General features: G+C 39.3%; 1 protein-coding gene across 6 annotated transcripts in view; it reads left to right on the top strand.

Annotated features, from left to right (window-relative positions):
• Window positions 1-18792, top strand: part of LOC122563199 (chemokine-like protein TAFA-5) — a 348864-nt gene that overhangs the window by 310552 nt on the left and 19520 nt on the right. For 3 of the 6 annotated variants that reach the window (XR_015750996.1, XR_015750995.1, XR_015750994.1), the window contains 2 exons: window positions 312-393; window positions 12656-12764. The exons of 1 other annotated variant lie outside the window; for it this stretch is intronic. Coding sequence is in view for 1 of the 5 variants with exons in the window: in XM_043716744.2 (XP_043572679.1) it covers window positions 312-386 (75 nt within the window). In the remaining 4 variants the exon portion in view is untranslated. The remainder of the gene's footprint in view (window positions 1-311; window positions 394-12655; window positions 12765-18792) is intronic. 2 more of the 6 variants (XR_015750997.1, XM_043716744.2) reach the window with 2 other exon arrangements.

An 18792-nucleotide genomic window follows, 5' to 3' on the forward strand; every position in this document is an offset into this window, starting at 1 on the left:
TTCAAAAACTCAATGCAAATCACTTGTCCAAAAAAAAAAGTAAGATTCAGCCCCTTGTACCTATTTTAAAGCCTGATTAGCTTTATATACAAAACACACACACATAATTACCCATTTATGGCATTAGTTTCAAGAGGAAGTGGGTTGGGTTCTTTGATGAGGTAAATAATTTAACCTCAAAGTAATATTTATTACTTAACATATGCATTATTAATGAGATCTCCTGAGTTCGTTTAGATTGACAAAGAAAATCAGAGAGAATTTCTGTTTGAGTTCCCTTATTGAACCTTATTTTTCTTTCTGGTGTTTAGCCTATCCAAGGAGACGATATATGGCTGCAAACGAGGGGTAGCACGTGTGAAGTCATAATGCTCCCAGAATCCTGAGTGTCAGGCAAGTCTAGAAACTGGCCTCATCCACAAAACTGGCCAAATAATAACATCAAAATAATCACAAATACAAGTTTTCCTAATTTTACTCATTTTTGGATCAATAAAGAAGCTCTTAAAATTAAGCTTTTTTTAAGGGTTGGGAGACTGATAGCTGTATTTTAAAAGCATTCAAATGTAATTTTAAATTTACAGAGATATTGAATATCAATGTAAATAGTTAATAGTCCAGTACAACTTTTGAAATCATTTGCCATTCTTTAAAATTGGGTTGTTCATAGATGGTTAATTTGACATTCTGATGAAAGATACCTAATTTTTGTTGTATACTGTTTCAGCTGTTTCAATAAAAATGCAGCAGGTTAATACCGTGAAGAGTATCAAAGAATATTTTTGCAAAAACAAAGTAACTTTTTCAAATGCTCCAAGTGTGCTGCTTGATAGCAAATTTTATTTTATGCATTAGTCAAATATGTTTGAATGGAAATCTGAACATGCAAGTAATTTCTGTAAATTGGATTGCAGTTGTGGTAACTTGTGGCCAATGTATCCATTATGCATGTAATGCAAGAAAAGACTAAAGCTGAGAAAGCTACAGTTTTAACAGGGGTAGATTTATACCTTGTTCACAGGCAACCTAAGCAGATGAGATACTTACTTCCCGGAGAGTCTGTGGACACATGCCTTTATTCAAGCAAATATTGTTTCTTGATGCTTTTTGGTGCACCTTTTCAGCATTATGCATATTCTATGATTCAACTTTGTACAAAACAAATCTCCATATTTACCTGAATATCTCCTCAGGGTAATTAACAAGTTCACAATCTGCTATGGATTGATAGTCTTGCTCGGCCATTACAGCTAATGTAGGATCATATTAAAAGATCCCTCTATGTCCTTTCCCTGAGCTGAACACAAACTGCTTAAGGATTCTGGAGAGGTGCAAATAAGCAAAACATTCAAGTAAATAAATCAGTGTCACTTGGGTATCGTGTAATGTTTTGATTCAACCTTTGAAACCAAAAATATTTTTTTCTGAAAAAGCCATGGCTAGTTGAAATGTTAAAATAAAGTTGTTACAAATCATAATTGTTTCTTGATAATTTGAACTATCAGGAGGTAGTAGATAGTGAATGTACCTCAGCTGGCTTGTCACAGTAACATGTGGGCGTCCATAAATTACATAACAGCAAACAGTGCAACAATTCCACAGTCACTGTCTCAGGAGACTGCAATTTTCCTATTCTTTTACCCATTTAATCGAAGTATTTGCATTTGAAACATTTGTTGCAATTATTTTCATCCCCCATGGCTCTTATTGTGGACACATGTTTTAATCCCTAATTACTGTTAGATGACTCCATTTTGTTTTTTCTCTTGATTTCTTTTGTGTGATGGGCACACAGCTGATTAGAAGATGACTTGTTCTCCATTTTCTTGTTTTCATTTTAACAACATTGGCTGATTTTAGTTTTAACATGATTGTTTATAATGGGCCAAGTACTTGACCAGGATGTATATATTGCTGAACTGTCTGGTAGAATGCTTTTTGTTTGGTCCTTGCTGATTCAAATGGATAAATTTATTGAGCTTTGATGCAAGGTCACAGAGCTGAAATGCTGACTTTTTTCTCTCTCTTCACTGATGCTGCCTGACCTGCTGAATATTTCCAACCATTACTGTTTGTATTTCAGATTTCCACCTTTAGCAATATTTTGCAATGGGAATAATTTAATCACTTCAACAGTCTATTGTCGACTGTCAGACAGAACCAGCATGATGTGCACACTCTTCTGAATCCTGTCAATTTTCACATCTTTGCTGGTTGTTACATATGAAAGCTCTCTACAATCATTCAGCAGTTACAAAATTCTTTAGATCTGTGGGCGCGAAACCCTGTTGGCCAGGTATCTGCCACAGATTTTCTGCATTGGGATGCACATCATGGTGTCACCTTAATACAATCAAATGATTTTCTAATTCATGGTAATACATTGAAATTTAATCCACATGAAAATAGCTGCAGTAGTCCCATCATCAGACATTATATTTTAAGATAGGAAACATTTTCCTCAAGACAAAATTACAAACAGAAAATGAGATGTAATAAGCAACTAATTATATTCAGATCATTATAGCAGGTCATAGACTGATAAAATATTATACAGTTGTATCTAGCAGACATTCCAAATTCAATACCCAAATTTTACAATTTAAGTATAAATTTGTTGTTGGATGAGCAGAATTGTTTCTACAATTGAATATTGGGTGGAGTGAAGCAAATGTCTTCAATCTCTGTTTCAAACATTTCTGTACCAATGGCTCCATTCCACTTTCCGGCAACTGAGGGTGAATCAGACTGATGACAATCTTCTGACTACATAGTTAAAGCATTGCTAAGACTTTCTGTTTGTATGTCTGTAAGATTAGCCAGCTTCCTCCTTGCCTCAGTTCACCTACTGAGGAAGCCCTCACTCATGTTTTTGTTACCACCAGACCTGACTATTCAAATACACTGAAAATGTGTTGCTGGAAAAGCGCAGCAGGTCAGGCAGCATCCAAGGAACAGGAGAATCGACGTTTCGGGCATAAGCCCTTCTTCAGCCCTTCTACACTGCAGGCTACCTCCTAATTTCCACCCTCCGTAAATGTAAACTGATCTCAAACTTGAGCTAGTTTGTTCTTCCTGATCAAGTACTGTCTCATCTTTAAAGAAATATTGCCAAAATTGAAATCAGTCAATGTTTTCAATCTGAAAAATGCAAATGGAAAACTAATGTAGCTTTCTAATCATCTGTATATTCATCAAACAAAGGAAATAAAACTATTCTGTTTGAATTCTAATTCTCACCAAGTCCACTTCACCAATTATTATCCTCGTGCTTGCTGATTATATCGGCTTACAATTGAGCAAAGTCTTAATGGTAACATTTTCCTTGTTTTCAGATCATTCCATATTCTACTCCCTCTCGATCCTCATAATATCCTCCAATCCAAAAATACAGGCATATCAGTGCTCCTCAAACTCTGGCTCTTACTCATTTCAGTTTTAATTACTCCATTATTACTGGCAGTGCCTGTAGTTTAATAAAGTTCACGTTAATCCTGATGATGTAATACGACATAACTCTAACATCGGTGAAAGAGAAATTAATGAGGATGTAAAGGAAAAGGGTCTTAGACAATACACTAGAGAGAAGCAATTGAGAACCTGATACAACCTGCATCGAAATAAAACCGCATGGCAGCACATAAGGAGTTGACGACCTTTATTTATTGATAAGGAATAAGTGACCTCAGGAACATTGTATGCACAGATATCTACAACCCAAGATATTCTAAACCGGCTTCACAATATGCAGAAAGCAATATTGGCTTAAAGCACAAGATAAAATATGATGTCAGCTCGAGAGAAAACCTCCAGAGTGGAGAATGAAAGTTAAAACAGAGTTCAAGGGATGCAATTGGTGGAGTATCAGTGGTTTAAAAAAGCTTCAGGCTTATACATAATGGAGCAGAATAATCAACTTGGCACATTTTCTTATGCTGTTTTGGCCAGACTTTAGAACAAAGTATGTGGAGTATGCTGCACTGATTAAGTCATTCAACAAGTATTTCAGCCCCCCCAACGTACTGATAGAACAGGCAAGATTTAATAAGTGACCTCAGCATTTTAGAGAATCAGAAGAAGCCTGTGTATTGGATTTGTATTGTCTAGCAGGATGCGGTGGGTATGTGAGAGAGAAAAATTTCAGGTTGTCAGGTGTATGTTGATTTTAACAAATATAGAGGGTCTTTTAAAGAAATAGTTTTAAGCTAAGAAATAACTTTGAGTGTTATAGCTGACCACAAAAAAAGCAGGAGGGGCATTTCATAATAAGCTCATAGTTTGTAGGTCTGCTTTTTGGACTATCAAAATAGTAAAGGGTGATCTCAGAAGTCAGAAAGCTAGAAAAGAAAAGAGGAACGGGACAAAATAACAGGAAAGCTGTAACGAACAAGCACGCCAAATAAAGCAGATTTGAAGAAAAACAAGTGAGGTAATTAATAAGTATGATCGGCTTAGGCTTGGGTGCAGGGAATGTTCAAATAAAGGAATAACAGGCGCAAATAATAACCAAATAAGGGGATAGAATGAAATAGACACTTATGATAGGTTTATTGCTTAGTGTAGGGGTGTTGAGAGACCCCTCAGAAAAGTATTAAAAAACTCTGTATTTTACTGTCAGATGTGTCTCTCCTGTAGGGCCACCTATCTTTAAAGATGTTCGAATAAATGTACTGCTTCGGAACTCTTTGACTCGGACTGAAAATTATTGATTAAGTGGGTTCGTTTCTCACAGTATGGAATTTTTAAGGATGAATTTATGAGAGACCATATAGTGGTTGTTGTGAGGGATGAGAAGTCATCAGCCTTTCTTCAATACTAGGAAGGGTTAACATTGATACAGACAAGGCAGGCTAAAATCAGGGCCCAAAGTTGATCAGTACTACAAGGGAACACTGGAGATTCATCCGATACATTCAGATGGGTAGGACCTTCATGAAAGTCCATCAAAATACCAAAAGAGTGGAAGTCAATGTCATCAACCAAATTAGGATGGATAAGGTGTGGTTCCAAACAGAAGTGCAATGAGTGGGAGCTGAGTATTTTAACTATGGCTGGTTGGGATACTTCATAAAATGTCATAAGTTAAAATCAACTCAGCAATCACAAAAGCAAAGAGAATGTCCTGGAAAAGGTACATTTCCAGTGAAATGGAAATCATGTTACAAGGAAAATAGTTCAAAAAATTAAAGATACAGAACAAAAGGTGAAGACGACATTCAAAGGAGTTTTGTAAAGGAGTTGACACAAGTTCTGGATTGTCAACTTTACACTTAGAAACAGAATGTCAGCACAAAACAACTTGCCATTATTGAAGTCTACGAGAGTCAGATCAGTAAACATAAACTCCGAAGCCCAGGAGACATAGATCTTTGTGAACTGGCAAATCATCACAAAGCTTATTGCAGAAAATGAAATGTTTGGGGAAACATTATCTATACTGAGGAATAAAAATACCTCATTGTTGAGCAGAAGTGCATTCATTTGTGTAGTTCTGTTAGAGTGTGAATACAGTGCTTCAGAATGAAGTTAAAAATCAAAAACATCAGTTTATAGTCCAACAGGTTTATTTGGAAGCACTAGCATTCTGAGTGCTGTTCCTTCATCAGATAGCTAGTGGGACAGGATCATAAGACACAGATTTTATAGTAAAAGATAGTGTATCCTATGATCCTGCCCCACTAAGCTACCTGACGAAGGAGCAGCTTGTACTTTCAAATAAACCTGTTGTACTATAACCTGGTGTTGTGTGATTGTTAACTTTGTCCACTCCAGTCCAACACCAGCACTTCCTCATCATGGCTACCTTCTGAATGGAGACAGGAGAGAATTTTTGCTGTAGCTTCCAAAGCTGTTGAAATACTTAGGTAAATTAGAGCAAGAGTACCGCATTACTGTATATGAGGATGCTAAAACCATCTTCCTTTAGACTACAAAGGAAAGTCCTTATCCTTTGATTATAAAAGTAAAAATTATAGTTAGACATCATGATTGGTCATATCACCAGTAACAGTGTTGACACAACAGTGTGCATGGATATTGATGTTTTAGCAAGACAAATGGAGAAATAAGATTATATGTGGATCTCACTCAGTTAAGCAAAGGTGTTAGGAGAGAAATCAATCCTTTTTGATTAGTAGATGATAGTTTGGGAAAATTGACAACAAGTAATTTATCACAAACCTGAATGACAAAAGTGGTTTCTGACATCCTCCGACCAACAGTCAAATACGTTGACTCCATTGATTATACAATTCAGATGGAATTGTTTCAAGTATCTATCATTTGGGAGCTTTTCAGCACCAGGTGTTTTCGAAAGGGTCAATGTTGAGGGCCCTAAAAGAAAAACAGGAAACCACTTGCAGAATTACAAAAACCCAAACAAAATGACCAGCAGGTTTGATGTGTTGAGGGCACAATAGAACGTAGGACTAACACTAAATGAGAAATCTCATTTCTCCAGAACAACAATGACATTTCTATGACACACTAGCCAAGAACAAGGCATCATAGCAAATCCAAGATAGACATCCGTAACTAGTTAATTCCTGGCCCCATGCGTAAATGATGTACAGCATTCCTTAAGCATAGTCAATCAAGTGGGATATCACCTTAACATAACCAATCTTACTCAATTTTTCAGAATGCTTTTGTAAAAGTAACAGTATTGGAGTCAGGACAGACATAGGCTTTTGAAAAGATTAAAAAGAAGTTCCATTCTAGTACCAGTTTCAGCACATTACAATCCAGTTTTCTTCGCCATGATAGCTGGAGCAATCCTTATTCAATTACAAATGGATAGAATACAATAATCTGGTTTATTTTATATTGAGAGCTTTGATAGAGCCTGAAAAGATATTCAACAACTGAGAAGGAAGGGTTAACAGTTATTTGGGAGTGTGAAAAGTTCACAGAGTACCTCATGGGACTGAAATTCCAGGTCAAGATGAACTATAAGCCTTTGGGATTGAAAGAAATGTCATAAATGCCTTTCTGTGTAAAGACGTTCAGGTTTAGGCTGATGAGTGACAACTATGGTACAGTCTATGTTCCAGGCAAGTTGCAAATAATGGCAAGTACGCACTTGAGAGCAGCAGTTGACTGGGCAGAAACAAATCTTACTCTAGTAGAAGATGTAGCTTCTTAGTTTACATCAATAGCCAACAAATTACTAGCAACTGGAGGCAAGCTCCAATAAAATCAAGTGTGGCACAATTCCAGACATTGTACACCACCATCAACCTAGCATTGAACTCCAGCAAACCAGTTTGGAATGTCCAGTGAAAGATTCAGATCATCTCAACTTGAGAGATTTTGAGACTTTCAGGGGTCAGAGGAAGGTTTGGGGAGGTGACGATAACAATGATATTGGTGATAATGATGGTAATAGTGATATTAGGGATCACAAAGACTGTACAAATAAATAAAAGTAAACGATTCAAATAATGTAAACCAAGTAGAGAGAACCTTGGGGCAGATGTGGTTTAAAGCAATTCATGTAAATCATGTAACTGAGGATGTGACATAAGTAAAGGAGAGAATATCAGTTTAAAATATTTAAAGAAGCTCTTACTATCCCTTTCAATTTTACTTGTTAGTTTTTGTGGCTTCAGTGTTATATTGAACTGAGCTTTGCCATTGAGGTGGAGACACGTTGGGAGGCATGCTTGCTCTTTGTCTCATTGTGTTCCTAAACAACATTGACAGAGACTGCCGTGTTAAGGAAAACATTAACTTTATTTTAGAAACATTTTTACTGTAGTGCCACCTTGCCACATGGCTGTAAGAGACAAGACCATGTGACATGGCATCACTTCATGCTATGCTCTATACTGCATATCACATAATCAGACTTAACCCTTTTATACAGTGAAAAAATTTACTTCAGAGCATGGTATACCATTTTCCTGAAGGGTTGGCACCACCATGCAACTTTTCAAGATGTAACATTTCGGGGAGGAGACCTCTATACTGGGAAGCAATAGGACATCAGTTAGATTCATTACTAATCTAATTGAGTGGTCAATGTTCTCTCATTCAAATGTTTTTTTAATGGCACAGACCTTGAATTGTATCAGTACCTCATACAAACCGATGAGGAAACTGCACAGAGAAGTTGTCACAAGATCCATCAGAATTAAGTACTTAATTTAAAAGGGTGTGAAAACACAGAAGGACCATAGATGGCTTATGCCATTGAGGAAGTTATATTGAGAATTTACTGTTGAGGTTATTGTGACTATGGCACAAAATTAAAGTGAATTCCAAATCAGGAACAAACTGAACCGATTTATGATGTAGAATGAACTAGAGTGAATTAGTGTTCAAATTCCTGTTCAATCCTGATGAAGGGCTTTTGCCCGAAACATCAATTTTCCTATTCCTCAGATGCTGCCTGACCTGCTATGCTTTTACAGCACCACTCTAATCTAGAGTGAATTAATGGACAATGCTCACTGGTATCCTAGCCAATACCTCTCTTTCTTAAACAACATCAAAAAGATGATTAATTTGGATTCATTTTAATTGCAGAACCTTACTGTGCACCACACAGTTGCACTATTAACATTTATAACATGTTACTATTTAAACAAACTGATTGGAGAAGCGGGTAGGATTCTGTGCAGATGGAGGGTTAAATAGATTTTTAAAGAAGTGTCAGGAAGTGGATACAATTTGCCAACTTGCAGATCTTATTCAGGTGGGCATCCAGCATGTTCTCAGGAGACCGGTTGGCACTTAATGTATGTTAATAAGGCTGGAAGACTTAAAGTCAGAAAATGTTGGAAACACTCAGAAGGTCAAGCAGCATCTGTGGAAGGAAATAGAATTAATGCTAGAAGTCTGTGACCTTTCATCACAGCCTCTGGTTTGGATTGCTTTGTCTTGAGAATACTGGCAGCTACAGTGAAGTAAGAATCTCCTTGGATAGAACCCAAGTGTCTTCACAACACTCCTTCCTGCTTCCTCCTGATATTATAAACTCTTCCCCATCAAAACCATTCCTTCCCAACATACTCCTCAGACTCCCTCAAAAACAGACTTTACCATCCCTGGATCTGACCCCAACCATGGCATTAGCTGTTGAAACCTCGGTCTTCTGAGGGCTATTGACCAGAACCCCACCCCTACTTCAGGATCTGACATCAAAGGTCCAACCAATTGGAATGGCCCCACAGCACAACCCAACATCAGGGATTGGATTCTGTCAGGATTGGAATTCCCCTCCAAGGTTAGAGATTGATCTCCCTTGGGTCCATGGATTGTTACTCCCCATTTCCTGCCCCTCCTCCTCCTTCTAGGTTTGATGATTAAGCCTGCCTGAACTTGCGAGCTTCAAAGTCCCACTTGCTTCTGCATCAGTGAAGAATCGGGCTGATGAAGGACCCAGAGTGCAAGTTTGTTCTGTATTACTGAGCTGTCCAGTCTTCAGTGCATTAATGTTAAAATTACACCCTCAGCCACCAACATATCCCATTTTTGTGTGAAGTATTTTGCTGCAAGGCAATACAAATGCAAGTTATTCATTTTTTTCTTCTTTTGTCATAAGATGCAGGTCATACTAATCATTGTGACATACCTTTAAATTTTAAAAGAGAAAAACAATGCTCATTACAGAATATAGAACAATTGACACAGTTCTAGGGGACAGACAAATGAATTACCATAATTACTGTAACTGTGCTTCAGACTGCTACCTGGATAGACACATAAGTAGAACAAGAGTATTACATATTAAAGAATTGTCCATCGCACAATCGCTTGCACAAAACTTGTTTATCTGAGTGCACTGAGGAAGTACTTATGGTTTGTTTTTCAATTCAGTATATCTGAAATCCATTTTCAGCATGTACTCTGCTGTACTATGACAGAAACCCACCTATTTACATTATCAGTTACATTATCATTATCATTATGCAGCAACAGCTCTGAAACAATGCCTGAATGCAGAAAGTTAAAAATCACACAACACCAGGTTATAGTCTTTGGACTCCTCCATCGTCAGACCACAACAAAACGACGGTTGGAGGAAGAACGCCTCATCTTCCGGCTAGGAACGCTCCAACCACAAGGGATGAACTCGGATTTCACCAGTTTCCTCATTTCCCCTCCCCCCACCCTGTCTCAGTCAAATCCATCAAATTCAGCACCGCCTTCCTAACCTGCAATCTTCTTCCCGACCTCTCCGCCCCCACCCCAGTCTGACCTATCACCCTCACCTTGACCTCTTTCCACCTATCACATTTCCGACACCCCTCCCCCAAGTCCCTCCTCCCTACCTTTTATCTTAGCCTGCTGGACAAACTTTCCTCATTCCTGAAGAATGGCTTATGCCCGAAACGTCGATTCTCCTGTTCCCTGGATGCTGCCTGACCTGCTGCGCTTTTCCAGCAACACATTTCCAGCTATAGTCCAACAGGTTTAACCTGGTGTTGTGTGATTTTTAACTTTGTACACCCCAGTCCAACACCGGCATCTCCGAATCATGAATGCAGAAAAACAGCTTACAGCATGAATGAATGTATAGTATTTATAGTTTGTGCTCTGGAGCAATTAAGAAAGTTGAAGTCTGTCCAAATTTCTTTATAGATTGAGAAGGTGAGAGCTCATATCTTTATTTCCATGGAGACTGGAACGACCATTTGATTGTAAAGATAGATATTCCTACAAATGTTATACTTTATGCAATAACAACAAAGCATTGGTCATGTAAGTGGGATTTCTTTGCTGCCTAGAATCCAGGATAGATCTCAGTGGCTTGGAAAGCCTTAATATTCTCTGTAACCATTGATTCCCTTCACATGCTAATTTGATTACTGTGCATTAAATTAAACTTAAATATATAACATATCAGTCAGCATATATGTTACTGCAAATCATTTCAAAAATTGAGGTCTGTTGTATCATGTTTTACTTTGCTAAATTTGATTTTTTTTTAAATCATGTAATTTGTTGATGTGTAATGTATCCAATCATAACAAGACCTAAACGGAAGGTTCAGTGCTTAGTACTGTTATCTCATAGTGTCAGGGATTTGGGTCCGATTTCAGCCTTGGGTGACTTCTGTGTGGAGTTTGCACATTCTCCCCGTGAATGCATAGTTTTCCTCCGGGTGCTTCAGTTTTCTCCCACAGTCCAAAGATGTGCAGGTTGGTTGGATTGTCCATGCTAAATTGCCCCATAGTGTCCAGGGATGTGCACTCTGGATGGGTTAGCCATGGCTAAAATTGGCTTACAGGGATAGGGTGGGTTACTCTTCAGAGAGTCAGTGCAGAATGGTTGGGTCAAGTAGTCTCTTTCCACACTGTAGGAATTCTATGATTCTAAATGAACTTAAATCACTTATAAATCATTAAGCCTCAAATGTCTACCATGGCCAAATATAACAATGATTAATTCCCTACCTCAGTGCCCATGGAACAAGATATAAAAAATAGCAACACCCCATTAATAAGCCTGTCATATAAAAAATTTCCAGAGGAACCATACTGAATTGATATGTTCCCTGTATTATTTTTCAAAATTTCTGTCACAGTACTTATCATGGCATTCATTTGTGGAAGCTGTTGAAAAGAGGAGCTTATGACATTACAGAGTTAGCAGCTTTTGCACTGTTTGGCTCACATTCAGCATTTAGATCAGTCTGTAATGCTTTGTGGGGCATGCCTTAATCATTCCTTTTCTTTAGCGACTAAGACCATGTGTTTCTACTCACTGTGTTTTATAATAGCATTTGTGAGATACTGGCTAAAATATGTGTGGAACAAGATTGACATGGAGACAAATTACAATTGCAGAGAATCTGTTGGGAATAGAGAATTTGCTTTTCAGACAGACATTTCATTATATAACATCTCATCCTTTCATATACAGTAAAAACAGGCTAAATAAAATGTTATTATTGATGAATGCAATATATTAGATGCATTGATATCTGAAAGAATTAATTCTGTGAACTATGTTCATGATAAATCTTTATGGGGAATGATACAAAATTATATATTCAGTCAATGTGATGCATTAGATATTTTGTTTATAAGGCATTTTATCAATATTACATTTCTGCATTTTAATGTTTAAAAAGCCAGCAGATTAATTATCCCATTTGATTTCCTTCACATTGTAATCTGAAACTATAGGCAGAATTTATCTCAGCATAGATCTTCATGAATTTATGTAGCTCAATTCAATTATTAAGCACTAATCTGCAAAATGTTAATTGGGAGATTGGTACATACAAGATTTTAAGTAATCATCTTAAGTACAACCGTGCTTCTTGAAGGGAAGCATATATGTATTATTTAAGCATATAACAGTGGTCTCTGGAATATATGTATATTTTATATTTATGTCTGGGTTTGTGGTAGGATGCACAGTGTGATGCATGTGACTTTCAGTTTAAGCAGGAGGTGTAAAGCTGGTCATGGTGGGTCAATGGGAAAGAAACACCAAGCTTGGTGGGTAGGCACATGACTGATCCACCGCAGCCCCAACTAAAACTGGAAGGTCCACCAAATAATTTGAATGTGAGTTCTCCTTCCTTTGAGAGATAGAGGTTGAGAGAAAAAAAATATAGAAAAGTGAGCAAGGTTATTTCCTCAAATTATGGCTAAAGCAGGCCTAATGACCAAAATGTCATTATTTCTTTCTACATTAGGTGGCATAACAACAGGGTGAAGCTGGAGGCAACAGTAGCAAGAATAGATGTCTCACGAATTTGACCCTGGTGGTTGCTGGGAGTACAGGAAAACTTGGGGTACCAACAGGCAAGTTACAGATTTCCCATAGCCTAATGGATTGCAATACAGCTCAATTAATGATGCTTAATACTTCAGTTTCCTGTGTGAGACAAGATACCACAGGGATGATAGGTGTTGTGTAAAGCTTCATTACTGTATTTCTTATAGACTGTTTTGAATGGAAATGGAAAGTTCATCCATAATATTAACAGCTTCTTCACATAGAGCAAGAGATGTGTTTTGGATGTTAATTCTGTTTTAATTGCATATATGAATGATTGTCTCCTTAGAACATTCTTTGTTCTTTTTAATAATCCAGAACTTGTTCTTATCATTTGACGAAGTCAGAAGTCACATGACACCAGGTTATGGGCCAATAGGTTCATTTGCAATCACCAGTTTTTGGAACATAGACCCTTCCTTCATCAGGTGATTTCACTGATGAAGGAGCCATGCTCCAAAAGCTTGTGATTTCAAATAAAGCTTTTGGACAAAAACCTAGTGTCATATGACTTCTGGCTTTGTCTGCCCCATTCCAACAGAGGCACTTCCACATCATGATTAACATTTGACAGTCATGTCTTCAAACTTAACATTTCAATCTGTATGGGTGGAATTTTCCTAGGTCCTAATGATGTGGCCAATGGTGGGAAATTGGGTAAAATTGGCTGCAATCCCAATTGAGACTCTTTCTGATGTTAAGACCAAATTGTTGAATATTTCAACAAAGTCCGAAAGGTTCTCAGTAGAGACTTAATAACAGAGGCCTCATTGTTATCCTCATTAGTATATCAACCAGAGGTCAGTTTGCTGAGTTGGCTGGATGGCTGATTTGCGACGCAGAGTAATGTCAACACCAAGAATTGAATTCCTGCACCAACTGAGGTTACCGTGAAGGACTCTCCTTCCCAACCTCTCCCATTGCTATGATGGCCCTCAGGTGAAACCACCACCATCTGTATAATGAGCGAACAGCCCTATGGTCCAGTAGGACTGTGGCAACTTTACCTTTATTCTGTAGCCTTGCCTCATTAATATGAGGCTTCTTTCTGCCACGAGGAAACTAGAGAATTCTTGACATGAAAGTCTGAAAGGGTAGCTGATGAATCCAGCTCATGGCTTGCTCCACTGGACCTCCATCTTGGGCAACTTAGCACCAATATCTCAGGACGCGCTGCATGGGTTGTGATTATGTGCACCCATGTGAATGGACCTTGGCATTTGCTACATGCCAGCCTCCCTATATCATCTTGACATGTCTCTAATCTATTTCCAATATGCTTTTACACTTCAGTGATGCAATTTGGAGTGCACCAGCACCTTTCATTGTCATGCTGCACTTTGTGCATTGAGACAAGCACCCAGCTCACAGATTGACCAGGCAATATTTCAGTTCCATTCACCCATTCTCTTAGCAGACAATCAGTTTGTGTTTAACTGCTTGTTTACATCCATCCATGCCTTGCTGTGCCTTTTTCTACTTTACCCCCTGGCTCAGCCACCGCTTAAAGGTGTATGGTGCTGTTGTATTGCTTTGTCATTGAGTGCAGATGGAAAGCCAGGCAGCTTGTCATGGTTGTCAGCTGTCATTAGTCAAGATGCTGTGGCCTCTATCAAAGTCACACCCACCACCTACACCAGCAGCCAATGCAGAGCATGTAATGCATGTGCAACAACCAACTGACTAAGTCTCAAAACATTGAGGTGCAGTAGCCCTCAGTTAAGTCTAGAGAGTGACCATCAGTCAGGGGGAGCTCATGTACAATTGGTCAAGGACTTCATCTGATCTCAGTCTAGGGGCAAGAGCATGTCAGTCAGCCACTCAGGATAGTCAAGGTCTGGATCCTCTACTCATAGCAGCTGATGAGATGAATATTAGGCATGCCATCAATTTCTTGGCTCCTTCTGCCCTACTGTGTGCTGTTTTCTCCTAGAGTGAAACAAAAGAGGGGAGCTTAGGTGACGTGAAACTGGTTGGCATAGCTGTTAGGAACTGCTAGTCCGCAGGGAAGGAGGACAGCTCTCCACTGTAACATGCTATGCACAAGGACCTCCAGGATATTGTCTGCAAAGCATGGCACCAATTTCCCCTTATCTGCCAAATCCAGGGTAAATGTCACAAACTGTGCAGGGCAGCTCCAGACTGTCAGTGTTTGACTGGGTGCACAATGACTATTTAAAGATAACATCTGTACTAGAAATCAAGGGATATTCCAGCGGTAGTAAATACGTACAACTACAGTGAATGGTAGAATCAGGACAGCATACAATGAAAGGTATGCTAGAGGACCGTGCAAAGTAGTTAATGAGGCAAAATTGTGATGATCATGCGGAAAGACTCACTGGGCCTCACAGTGAGAAACTTTCTATGAAAATGGCACTGAGCCAAAATATGGCCCTGAGGATTTATATAGCATGAGTATAACATGCTTTAAAGCAAGGGACATATGTTTCTCCTCAATCTGCACCCTACCTACACATGGTTGTTCCCCAAAGTATTACAGGAAATTGGGATGATTGGAATGTTCACTTTTACATAAATAAATACAATATAACCTTCAATTCAGGAAAAAAAAAACAATTTTTTTCTCTCGTTTGTGTTCCACCCTGGCTGGCTGGTCTTTGGATTTTTTTTTCAATTACTTAACCTAATGCCTCTGGGTGTTAGCCCAAGAAAACCCTCAAGATCCTAGCAGCAAACTTTGCACAATTCCTGTGGTTCTGTACATTTCATTTCACCAATTTTTTTAAAGGCTTTTCACTTGTTGCTCTAATATTGGAAGCAAAAGTGAATCTTGTAACACAATTTCAGTCTGACGAGTTAAATATGGTTCCACCATAATCCCATTATTGTGTCCAATCAAATACTGGCATGCACAATGTCATTAAGCAGCAGAGATATCACAATTATCCAAATTTTATTTGGAAAGAGATGTATCTGTTGTTGATATTGTCACTCCTGAGTGTACTGAAAGCTGAAGATATTTATCACTCCCTAATCACGGGCTCTGGCTCTGCTGGTTTGTTTGCATTTTTTATATACTCACTGCTAGGATATGAATGTCATGAGCAAGGACATCATTTTTTGTCCATTGTCTGTTACCTTTGGGAGGTTGGCAGCCAAGTTGCGTCTTGAATTACTGTTGTGGTTCTGTTCGCCGAGCTGGGAATTTGTGTTGCAGATGTTTCGTCTCCTGTCTAGGTGACATCCTCAGTGCTTGGGAGCCTCCTGTGAAGCGCTTCTGTGATGTTTCCTTTGGCATTTATAGTGGTTTGAATCTGCCGCTTCCGGTTGTCAGTTCCAGCTGTCCGCTGCAGTGGCCGGTATATTGGGTCCAGGTCGATGTGCTTATTGATTGAATCTGTGGATGAGTGCCATGCCTCTAGGAATTCCCTGGCTGTTCTCTGTTTGGCTTGTCCTATAATAGTAGTGTTGTCCCAGTCGAATTCATGTTGCTTGTCATCTGCGTGTGTAGCTACTAAGGATAGCTGGTCGTATCGTTTCGTGGCTAGTTGGTGTTCATGGATGCGGATCGTTAGCTGTCTTCCTGTTTGTCCGATGTAGTGTTTTGTGCAGTCCTTGCATGGGATTTTGTACACTACATTGATTTTGCTCATGCTGGGTATCAGGTCAGCTGGAACTGACAACCGGAAGCGGCAGGTACAAATCACTATAAATGCTGGAGGAAACATCACAGAAGTGCTTCACAGGGGGCTCCAAAGCACTGAGGATGTCACCTAGACAGGGGAAGAAACGTCTGCAACACAAATTCCCAACTCAGCAAACAGAACCACAATAACGAGCACCCGAGCTACAAATCTTCTCACAAATCTTGAATTACTGTTTTCTGTTAGGTGGGATGATCCAGGATTTTAAACAGTGAAGTCATGGCATTTCTGAGTCAGAGTAGTACGTGACTTGAAAAAGAACTTGCAGGTATTGGTGCCCCAATTTGACTGCTGTCCTAACTGTTGTGGGTGGCATGGTGGCACAGTGGTTAGCACTGCTGCCTCACAGCGCCAGAGACCCGGGTTCAATTCCTGCCTCAGGCAACTGTCTGTGTGGAGTTTGCACATTCTCCCTGTGTCTGCGTGGATTTCCTCCCACAGTCCAAAAATGTGCCAGTTAGGTGAATTGGCCGTGCTAAATTGCCTGTAGTGTTAGGTGTAGGGGAATGGGTCTGGGTGGGTTGCTCTTGAGAGGGTTGGTGTTGACTTGTTGGGCCGAAGGGCCTATTTCCACACTGTGAGTAATCTAATTTAACCTTCCAGGTGGTAGTGATTCTATGCTTTATATACAGCCATTGGTGAAGTGTTTACAAGTTACTGCAATGCATACTGTAGATATTGCTCATTGTGACAATTGTGTGGCAGAGGTGAAGGGACTGAATGCTCTGTATGGTTGAGAGAGTTGTTTTGTCTTGGACGGTGTTCTTGCAGGTTTTTGAGCATTGTTGCAGCTCTAATTCTATTGGAATGCAGAGAAAATTCCATAATATGTTTGACTTGTAGATTGTTGGAAAGGATTTAGGTTATAGTCATACAGCACGGATACAGAGCCTTTCGTCCAACCAGTCTATGCTGACCATAATCTCAAATTAAACGAGTCCCATTTGCCTGCGTTTGGCCTATATCCCTCTAAACCTTTCTTATTCATGTCCTGTCCAAATACCTTTTTAAAATGTTGTAACTGTATCTGTGTCTACCACTTCCTCTGGCATTTCATTACACATGCATAACACCCTCTGCGTGAAAACATTGTCCCTTGGATCCCTTTTAAATCTTGTTCCTCTCACCTTAAACCTATGCCCTCTCCAATGGAAAAGACATAATCTATGCCACTCATGATTTCATAAACCTCTATAAAGTCACCCCTCAACCTCCTATGCTCCAGGGTAAAACAATCCCAGTCTATCTGCCCTCTCCTTATAACTCAAACTCTCCAGTCTCGGTAACATCCTTGTAAATCTTTTCTGCACCCTTTCTAAATTAATAATATCCTTCCTATTGAAGGGTGACCAGAACTGTGCACAGTACTCCAAAGGAAGCCTCACCAAGTGCTATACAGTGGCAACATGACATAGCAACTCCTATCCTCAATGCTCTGACCAATGAAGACAAGCATGCCAAATACCTTCTTCACCAACCTGTCTACCTGTGATACCACTTTCAAGGAACTATGTACCTGAACCCCTAGATCTCTGTTAAACAACACTCCCCAGGGCTCCACCATTAACTGTGTAAGTCCTGCCCTGGTTTGCCTTACCAAGATGCGACACCTCACTTTATCTAAATTATACTCCATCTGCCTTTCTTCAGCTCATTAGCCAAGCTGATCAAGATCCTAGTGTAATCTTAGAAAGTCTTCTTCACTATCCACTATACCACCAATTTTGGGGTCAACTGCAAATTTACTAACATGCTTCCTATATTCTCAACCAAATTATTGATATAAACGACAAGTAACACCAGCACCGAACCTTGCAGCACGACGCTGGTGACAAGCTTCCAGTCTGAACAACTTTCTACCACCACCCTCTGTCTTCTCCGTCAAAGCAATTTTGTACCCACTGGCTAGTTCTCCCTGGATCCCATGTGATCTAACTTTACTAATCAGTCCACCATGTGGAACCTTGTCAAAGGTCTTGCTAAAGTCCATGTAGGCTACCGCTCTACCCTCATCTAACTTCTTGATCACATCCTCAATCAAGTTAGTGAGACATGAGTTCCCATGTACAAAGCTATGTTCACTATCCCTAATCAGTCCTTTCCTGTCCAAATGCATGTAAATCCTGTCTCTCAGAATCCCCTCCACCACTGATGTCAGATTCACAGGTCTATTGTTCCCTGGCTTTTCTTTGCAGCCTTTCATAAATAAAGGCATAGGATTAGCCACCTTCCAGTCTTCCAGAACCTCACAAGTGGTTGTAGCAAATACAAATATCTCTGCTAAGGGCCCAGCAATTTCTTACCCAGCTTCCCACAATGTCCTAGGGTGCACTTAAGTCATAGAGATGTCCAGAAGGGAAAGAGACCCTTCGCCCTAACTCCTCCA

Source organism: Chiloscyllium plagiosum, unplaced genomic scaffold (genome assembly GCF_037043375.1).
Source record: "Chiloscyllium plagiosum isolate Xiang-an unplaced genomic scaffold, Cpla_swu_hap1 HiC_scaffold_26, whole genome shotgun sequence".
NCBI classification, from domain to species: Eukaryota; Metazoa; Chordata; class Chondrichthyes; order Orectolobiformes; family Hemiscylliidae; genus Chiloscyllium; species Chiloscyllium plagiosum.